The sequence below is a fragment of the Apteryx rowi genome, unplaced genomic scaffold, assembly GCF_003343035.1.
Source record: "Apteryx rowi isolate R43461 unplaced genomic scaffold, aptRow1 scaffold_660, whole genome shotgun sequence".
NCBI classification, from domain to species: domain Eukaryota; kingdom Metazoa; phylum Chordata; class Aves; order Apterygiformes; family Apterygidae; genus Apteryx; species Apteryx rowi.
This window is the reverse complement of record NW_020450939.1, coordinates 260,716-269,906: the sequence shown is the minus strand read 5'-3', so window position 1 is coordinate 269,906 and position 9,191 is coordinate 260,716. Positions and strand designations below refer to the sequence as shown.

Below are 9,191 nucleotides of genomic sequence, written 5' to 3'. Positions count from 1 at the left end.
CTGGGCACCCATGGGGGGTCTGTGGGGGTGCTGAGCACCCGGGGGGGGTGCATGAGGGGCGCTACAAACCCATGAGTTGGAGGGGGTGCATGGGAGGTGTTGGGCACCCATGGTTTGGGGGGGGGGCAAATGGGGGGCGCTTTGTACCTGATGGGGGCGCATGGGGGGCACGGGGCACCCACGGGGGCAGCACGGTGGGTGCTGAGCACCCAGTGGGGCTGCACGGAGCTTAGGGGGCGCTGGGCACCCCGCAAGGGCAGTGCGATGCCTGACGCCTTCCTCTCCCCGTGCAGCTCCRCTCTCCGGATCCAGGGGGATGCCGGGGCCCGGCCACAAGTGGAGCCGGCCGGCCAAAAAGGAGGAGGAGGAAGAAGAGGAGGAGGAAGACCCGGTGGACGCGATGATCGCGCGGACGGGCTGCACGGCGCAGCACCACGCGGTGCAGGAGTGCATGGCCGCGCAGCAGGACTGGCGCCGGTGCCAGGTGCAGGTGCAGGCTTTCCGCGCCTGCATGGCYGAGCGGCAGCGGCAGCGAGCCGAGGAGCTGCGCGGCCGGCAGCGCTCGGGCAGCGCCGACAGCTAGCGCCGGGAGCCCGGAGCAGCCCCCGGGACCGAAGCCACCCCCGGCACGGTGTCACCACCCTCCTCCGAATGGGACTGCGCTCAGGAGACCGCGGCGCTTTGCAATAAGATGCTTCTCATATAATATATTTTTTTAAGATCATAGATATCTCGGTGAAAGCTGCGCTTAAATTTGASCCAGGAAATTAAAGCCGGCGGCGTTTCCATCCTGCCCGAGTTGCTCGTGTTGTTCCGCGGCGCCGGGGAGAGCGCAGAGGGGACGGTTGCGCCAGGCGGGAGGGAAACCCGGGGGCCCGTTTCCGCGACGGTGCGGATTTACCCCCGCCGGCGCTTGCGCCTGCAGCCCGGCGGGGGCTGTTCTCAGCGAGCCCCGGTTCRAGGGAGGATGCGAACGAATGCGTGATTTTCCCTCTGTTGAAAGAGCTGGCACTTAGAGGGAAAAACAGGTTTTGGGGGAGGAACGGAGCGACGGAGGGAGCAGGAGCCCGGGGCTGAGCTCCTGCAGCCTCTCTGTTTTTGCAAGAAGAGCGAGGCCAGCCAAATACGGGGGCTTCCTCCACCCCGCATCCCTCGACACTGCTCCTGCCCGGACCACAGGCCGGGAAAAGAAGGAAGGAGGGAGATGCGCAGCCTCCTGTTAAATACCGGCGGTGCTGAGCAGTATTCACGTGCGGGCGCGGAGCCGTCGGGCTGTTCCCCGCAAACYGCTCGGCCCGGCCGAGTAGCAGGGGCAGCGTTTCGATACCCGAATCCCCGAATCCACYGGGAAACGGGATCGAGCTGCTTCTCGATGACGGCATCCTTGGCACCTCGCAGCARGATACCACGTAGCGCCACCTACGCCCAGCTGGCCAGCCGGCGGCGTTGCCAGCACGATCCCTGCTCATCGCCTCATCATCTAGAGAGGAATTTTTGGAAATCTCAGCTCTGACTCATCACRACAGCGAGGCTGTTTATAGGTCTATCTTCGGGGACAAGCTAGGCCTAACTCCACTCCACGTCGGTGGCAAGAGATGGCGTACGTCCCCTCTAACAAATGGGGAGACTCCGTTGCGTAAAGCGAGCGTTTGAGGAGCATCAGCCCCAGCTTTCGCTCTCCCTGCCCAAGCGTTGGTCTCCGGCGCTGTCTCAGGGGCTTCCCCAAACCGCTTTGCTCTTCTAAAATCCATCCTTTGAAAGCACCCTGGTTTCTCCTTTTGCAAATGGCTGCTGCAGAAAGGAGACAGACTTAAGGGATCCAAGGGAAAGCTTATCCTTTATGCCTCAAAAGGCAGGAGTGAAGGCAAGGCAAGGCAAGGYGTCATTTTGCACGCACAGCCCCATGGATGGCTCCAGCCTTCCCRTCACCGGCCTCTGCGGCATTTTTCTGTTAAGCAGCGATTGTTCGGCTGCGTGGGGATGGTCACCCTCAACCCTCCCAGGGCTCTGAGGGCTCCATTCACGTTGACAAAGCTCCGATCTAAGCGGCTCTGCAAGAATAACACATTGTTTCAGCCTTCGGTTGAAGGAAGGAGCGGGACAGTCRCGTCCCCATCGGCAGCATCTGGTACAGGTTAGCGTTACTAACCCGCAGGGACTTCTGTGGCCCGCGGCTTGCAGAGCTCCTCGTGTACGAAAAGCAAAACAAGCAGAAACAAAGCGGAAGAACTGAAACAAGCAGAAGCACGTTTCACTGTGGACCTTCTTCCCTCGGGCTACAAACCAGCCAGATAAACACATGCATTTTGCCTTTATTAAAAGAAGATGCCTGATGACAGTGCAAATTTCTTCCAAGCCGCAAACTGCTACATACAGTGCTCACGGTCGCTTTTTGGAGGCTCAAGCAGCCACGAAGGAGAAGCTTCCATTTCCCAGGGACGGCTCTGAAACGGACGGATAATTCTTCCTCATCTCAGTTCATCTGTGCYAGCAGCTCTTCAAGTTCCGGTCGAGACTTCAATCGGCTCTTGAAGTCCGCTTCTGTGTGCTGTGGAGAGAGGGGGGGAAAGGAGAAGAACTTTGTAAGAGCGTCCCAAAGCCTTGACCTCTCTTCTACATTGCCAGTCTTATGAAACCAGCTTGGGTCTCTCCCTYGGGCTTCCTGCATCAGACTGCGATGACTTTGCAGATGGCACAATGTCACAGTTCCCACTCCAGAGAAAAGGGCCATTAGCCAAAATTAAAAAAGRAATGGCAACCCTAAGGCAGAGAGACAGGACTGTGACCAAAGCAGAGATTACTGGACTCAGGAGACCTTCTCCTACATTCCCTCTGTTTTTGCAGAGCTAGAGATAACTAAACATTCTTCAAAGGCCACTAAGAAGCCAACGGTGTTTTCATATTTGAATTTAATGTGCAGTATCTTCCAGCTGCAAAATCTTTTAGTCCTTGAATAAACAGGGCTCCTGGGACTGTTTTGTCTGAATGTAAAACAACAAGGGTTTAAATATCTCCCTATCCCCAGTCCAGTAAGAGCTCTGGCCAAGGAGCAAAGCTCTGTCCCGAAGTCCTCAGTGCTCTGGACACTGGTAAGAGGTTCTGCAGAAGACAAGCATAACCTCTCCCAGAGCAAATCCCATGAGAGCAGGACCCAGGATTCGGGTTTCCAGTCTTTGAGTCTTTTTTTCCTGCGTTAGTAAAATTAAACGTACCTCTTTCACTAACAGATGGACCCCTTCAGGCTGATTACTCTGAATAACTTCCAAGAGTATCGGAGCAAACGTCGAACTCAAACCGCTGATCTGAAAGCAGAAATAAAGCACTGCGGGAGCAAAACAACCCAAATATAAACCGGACTCGTTACGCTAACGGCACGGGAAGAGAGGCCACTTCAGTAGGAGCCCGCGGCAGTCAGTCACGTCATTAGAGAAGCACTCCGTGCCTCAGCACGCACACCTCTCGCGCACACAAAGCTCTCGTTTTGGCTCTCCTCCGTGGCACTGGGCTTGCTGTCCCTGCCCGCACCATCTCCTCTGCCTGCGTGACAGCTTTCACCGCTGCTGCACGCAGCCACCGTTGTTCTCCCGCTCGGTAAAAACACATTTCTTGCCTCTTTTCCACGCTGCGTAGACACAGGAAGTACATGCAAAGAGACTTCACCGTGCATTGAGGTCTTTCCTTTAGGCGAGAGCTACTGCAGAAGCTGTCAGGGCAAACCTGCAAACGCCAGYGTTCATCTCACATGAACTCTCTCCAGTTAAAAATGTCTACCTGGAGGTTTACAGTCCAACTTCCCAGCACAGAGCGAGTGAACACACTGACGAGAAGGAAAGAGTCGCTTAGGAGAAACACCTATTTACCTCAACGGTTACTTGGGCACTTTTGAAACTGGTCRTGATACTGATGGTATTTCTAATTTTGGTCATGTTTGTGCAATCGTTCATCCTTAAACACAAATTTTTCTACTCTTCGTATCTAGTACTCTGCATAAAATAGGTAATAAATCTTATGGCTGGAATTGAGAAGCCAGGAATCCCATCTCTCCGTCTTCTACTTTGCGAGTAACCTTTAGCAAGAAATCTAGTTAGACTTTTTTTGTGAGGCAATTTACACACAATTATGCCGTCCGTTCGATCAAGGGACTGAACTCCATTGTCGATGGGTTCTGAGAGCCTGAAACACGAAGTGCTGCACAAGAGCAGTCGCCCCATCAGCAAACACCAGCTCCTACCTGGACGACCCTCTGATGGGTAGTAAGGACCGCATCCAGCTGCATTTTGGAACCTCGCTCTTCCAAGAACAGCACCTCATTGGTCTTGGTGGGCATCGCATAGCTGCAGGAACCAGAGGTCAAGYATTCAGGAGGGGGAGGACAGATTTGCACGACTTTACAGGGATGAATCAGCTTCCAACAGCAGAGAATGTGGAAGAAGATTAAGTTTTCATGAGGAATTAATTATGCAAACAATGTATCTTGCAAATCAAGCCCTGGCAGAAGCCGGGTGTTTTACTGGAAAGAGATAAGGGAGAAGTTGGCAGCGCTACTGCCAGCAAAAACCTCTTTCAGCTCTAAGTACCAGCCTAAGAACTTTATTTCATTTCTTTATTGCCGAAGGAGAGCTGGAAAGCAAAAGCGATGACTTATTTTGTAATAGTCTCTTTATCCTCATCAGCAGTTATACCCTTCCCACCGCTCAGGAACGCAGCTAAGAAACGCTGCTGCAACACACCGCTCCCAAGACACTGTTTTCACCTCTGTGAATTTAACAGCTGTAAGATCGTGCACTAGGTCCCTTCTCCTTTTATCCACATTAACACACGGACCTCAGCCTCCGCATCGGATTTTCATAGGACCGATACCAACAGATGACATCCTACCACCTGCCCCACGGACGCTGCCTTCTGCCTGCCCAAAAGGTCGAGGCACAGGACGCTCGCCGCGTTTGGGTTCGCTACCCGTGTCTGCTGCAGAGCCCCTGTGCAATTTTGAGCGCACCATACAACCTCTGCCTGCTTCGGTTTTGCATCTGCAGAGAGGGACAAAAAATACTCCCCTTCTCCTCCATTTCGCCCGATCTATTTTTCTCCTAAACAACAAACTGTATCTTTCCGCACACGCTGAACTTCGCGCACCGAGTCCAACCTCGGAGGGCACGAGTACGATGCAGGGTAACGCTGCTTTGCATCTGAAGYGCTATAAATAGCCTCAGGCTGCGGGATTTCTCGGTGAATGCTTTCAAGTTCATCCCAGTCGACAGCGTTACAATTTCCGAGTGTCGCTGGGTACCTCCTTGAAGCAGACACCTATCAAAGTCACTGCCGTGTCACAGCTTTTAGTGCTGTCGGGCACAARAGATGTCACAGGGAGAGACTATACGCTATTGATCCATGGACACAGGATTTCAGATCCAAAGCTGACAGTTCAGCAAGGTGGATGAATGTAAAGAACACGATTTTTCGATAGGTTTAATAAGCATGAAGCAGTAACCAGCGTTTATACTTGGAGGTGGAGGTAAAGATGGACATTTCAGATAATCTGCAGATCTACCTGTATCTGTACACCTGCTTCAGAGGTCTCGGGTGCAACCGAGACACCCTCTACTAAAGCACCCACTGCTAAACTAGAGGCGCACGTAGCTCTCCTGCAGCCTTCACTGCAGCAGTTTCCCAAGCTCATCCTAGTCCGTAGTGGTCCGTACGGTAACCCCTGCCTGCTCCACAACACACAAACAGAGGAAAGAGCCTGGATGGAATGACGGAAAGAAAAAAAACAGGGGAGAACTCAGCATCACGCATGCCTGCGTTTCTAGGCTCAGCACCCACAGGCTTATGCGCTTTTCTCAAAGGGATGAAAAATAGCAGCTATTTTTTTCCTTGAGATTTATTCATTCGGTGTCTTACCAATTCTATTTCAGCCTTACACGAAGAAGTTTCCAAAACCGTACAGACGAACAAGACAGGTAAAAGGGAACACCAGGCAGATGACAGAAGATTCAGATTTACCGGTGTGCGTCCAGCACAAGATCATATTGTGTCCTTGTCTGCCAGGATCAGCAGCTACGAGCCTCACCTGACCCACTACACTATAACCGCAAGGGACAACAAACGCATGGCGTCAGGTTCTTCATACCTTTCGTTGACCCTAACGGAGAGGCGGTTGCAGAGTTTATGCACGTACTGAGCAAATTGCTCCACGAGACACATATCGTAGGAAGTCATCTGAATGTTGATGTCTCCGTACTCGTATTCAGTCCCAACATTTATCTCTTTCATCTGTAGCCTGTCCCTTCTCCTCTTTGGAGCCTGTATTAAAAAAAATAAAAATTCAAATTAAAAAAAAAAAAAGGCGGATCTGTTCTGGATACAGCTTGAAATAAAAAAAAAACATTAACTCTTGGCCAACACAGGGAGACTCTGCTAGTGGTTCAGTACTCTCTTCGGAGAAGGGTTTGTTGAACTACGCTAAAGAAAAATCATAGCCCACCTGCGCTCGCTTTCCCTGACTATGAAACGGGGATGACATTATCTGAACAGATGTTCTGAAATACAGCAGTTCAAGTTCTTGGATGGCAGCASCACCGAAGACGCACAGAAAATACAAGCACCCCATGATTAATTTCTTCCAGAAGAAACCAACCAGTAGAAAACAAACTGCTTTTATTTCAGTTCCTGCCTTCGAGGCAGCTGTCAAGATGAGTTATTGTTTCCTCATTCCTCAAATACGGTCTTCTTTCCARATTTCAGGGAATGTAAAGTGTTTAAAGGCAAGTAAGACCTGCTCGCAATATTCAGCGATAACTTGAAGTTGGGTTGTTAAATTGAACGTTAGGAAGAGATGCCTCCCTCCCAAATTACTTGGAAGTTTAAACAACGTACAGCACACAAGAAGGCATCTACGTGCTGTCAGTGGGCACTTCATGAGATGTAACTGTCTCTGCTGAGAAAAGTAGCAGTAAACCTGCTCCCTTGCTAGAATTCCTTCTTCCTTCTTAATAGGAAGAATTCATCAGCCCGGGAATTAATAGCACCAACATTTTGAATAGATCGATCAATTGAAAGCCAGCAAAAGCGGGGGAGTTTTTATGCCTACCTCCCGTGGGAGCAGGTATTTAAACCTCCCGATGCCATGCGTAGGACGGGATCTGTAGTGTCTGCAGCAACTCGCAAGCGCGTCACCTTAAAACGAAAGCAGAGCAAACGTGTTTGTGGGCAAACGGCGGACACCCCGTCTTTTGACAAACGGCCATGGCTGTTGCGAGAGCTCGAAAATCCACACAGGGACCTAAGAGTTTGTCCTGAGCTCTTTGCCCTCACAGAAGGCAAAGGCGGGCTAAAGCTTTAGGAGGTCTCCGCAAGCCCATTACAATTCACAGTTGGTTACAGCAAGCAACAAATAAGGGCGGAAGAGACTAAAGGTAACTCATTTCCCAGGTGAATTCTCAGGCAAACACACACACACACACACAAAAAGACAGACTTGTCAGTGCCCGTGGATGGTGAGGATACTAACGAAACGTTACATCTGTCTCCTTTTACGTGATGGCAGCGATGGTATTATGATGGACCTGAACCCCACTTAATTTTAAATCCAGCCCTGTTCAAATATTCATGTGCTAGGAAACCAAATCAAAACGGTATCAGCTTTTATTTATACTTCCTTCTCCAGGGTAAAATGAAACCCTGAAGAGCCTTCACTTTAATAAATGAAGCTCAGAACAGCAAAGAGAAACTGAACTCCAAGGATCTGAGGCACTCAGTTACACTTTGCCTCCACATCAAAATCAAATTCTATTTTAAATTGCTACAGCAGACTCCACCAGCTCAATAAATGTTAAAGTGGGACCTCACGTGGGTGTAAATCAGTTCCTGGGCAGTAATAAAGGGAACAGTGTCTGGCTGAAAGCGCTCCACAGCATAACGTGCCTGGGAGCATCTGCTTAGCCAAGAACAGAATAAGAGGAAATGGAAGAAAAGGCCAGAACAAAGGTACTGGTAGAAGTGGGATGGCACCAGCCCAGGTTATTCAACCAGCCCAAACGTGCCTGAAAAAAATTCAAAAGGCAACGCAAACACTCAGATGCGAAATATTTGTTTCAGGTAAGAGATGTTTCGTCTTGCGTTGAATTAATAATCCGAGAAGTCTTACCTGCAGCGCACAGGCGGCTTTCTTGGGGCGTTGCTGCTCTACAAGAAACAAGTCAGTAGTTAAAACCCGCTATTTCACCCCCCTGTGGAAACACCACCTATCTAATCAATCTCCTTGAATGGAGACTCGTATCCCCAGATATCCTCGGACACGGAGCGGATCCCAAGTTTGTGGCCAACGAAATGGGGCACACACTGAGGACGAGACCCTCTCCTTGGTCCAGGATAAGGGCTTCAGCAACATCAAAAAAAGGTGAAGAAAGAGAACAGTGTTTTTGAAGGAACTAAACGTTCACTCTTTCCTCTACTTCTTTCCTCCCCAAACCATTAAAAAGCATGACTTCTTCCCTCCTCCTTTACCACCTAATCCTATTTTTGCTGCTAGGGCTGGCCAGCAAGAAGCTGCCAACACCTTTAGTTCGTGCTGCAGCATAGTTTTCACCTTGGGGTGTTTTACTACCCTGCAACACTTTCCACTATTCCCTTACCCCAAACTGTGCTGAAGCAGGGAACTACAAATACAGCTCGCGGAAGGGATCAGGATTAAGGGCAGCACCTGCAATGCCCCTTCCCAGCTGAACATTACCAGACTTTCTCTTCTTCGCACCCTCCAGGCCTTCCAGTTCCCAGGCACCTCTGAAAGCCTTTCCTTGGCCAGAAGTATTCTGTTATCATACAAGTTTCCTGGCGCAGCCCGTAGAATCGTCCCAGTGTTTTTAACGCCTTGCGCAGTGCTTTATCTAGCAGGTTCGATTTTAAACTACTCACCGGCTGAGCGCGAACGCCCGCTTCAGCAAGGTTTGCTTCTCCGAGCGCAGAACCTGCAACGAAGCACCGGTCAGCGCACAAACAGCACGGCAGATGTTTGGCGAGTTTCCGCCGGCCCGTCCCAGGACGCATCCCTCAAAGCAAAACTCGAGACCCTCTCGGCGTATGAATACACCCGCCGATGCGTCCGCAGCTGGGGGCTGTAATGGCCCCCCCGTGTCACCGGGGTGACCCCCAAAGGCTGGTGGGGATGGGGTGGGGGGGTCTCTGCCCGGGTT

The 9,191-nt window shown here is 51.1% G+C and overlaps 2 protein-coding genes across 2 annotated transcripts in view; one reads left to right on the top strand and one right to left on the bottom strand.

The window, feature by feature from the left end:
* The first annotated feature begins 205 nt into the window (after positions 1–205).
* LOC112975293 (cytochrome c oxidase assembly factor 4 homolog, mitochondrial) lies at positions 206–793 on the top strand. Its single transcript, XM_026085180.1, has one exon. The coding sequence runs from the start codon at positions 317–319 to the stop codon at positions 581–583; it is 267 nt and encodes an 88-aa protein (XP_025940965.1). The 5' UTR covers positions 206–316; the 3' UTR covers positions 584–793.
* Positions 794–2,292: 1,499 nt separating this feature from the next.
* MRPL48 (mitochondrial ribosomal protein L48) overlaps positions 2,293–9,191 on the bottom strand; it is an 8,894-nt gene continuing 1,995 nt past the window's right edge. The window contains exons 2-8 of the mRNA XM_026085142.1: positions 8,914–9,180; positions 8,147–8,184; positions 7,091–7,176; positions 6,131–6,303; positions 4,232–4,334; positions 3,213–3,302; positions 2,293–2,548 (exon numbers count right to left, since the gene is read on the bottom strand). Coding sequence (XP_025940927.1) covers positions 2,474–2,548; positions 3,213–3,302; positions 4,232–4,334; positions 6,131–6,303; positions 7,091–7,176; positions 8,147–8,184; positions 8,914–9,180 — 832 coding nt within the window. The 3' untranslated portion in view covers positions 2,293–2,473. The remainder of the gene's footprint in view (positions 2,549–3,212; positions 3,303–4,231; positions 4,335–6,130; positions 6,304–7,090; positions 7,177–8,146; positions 8,185–8,913; positions 9,181–9,191) is intronic.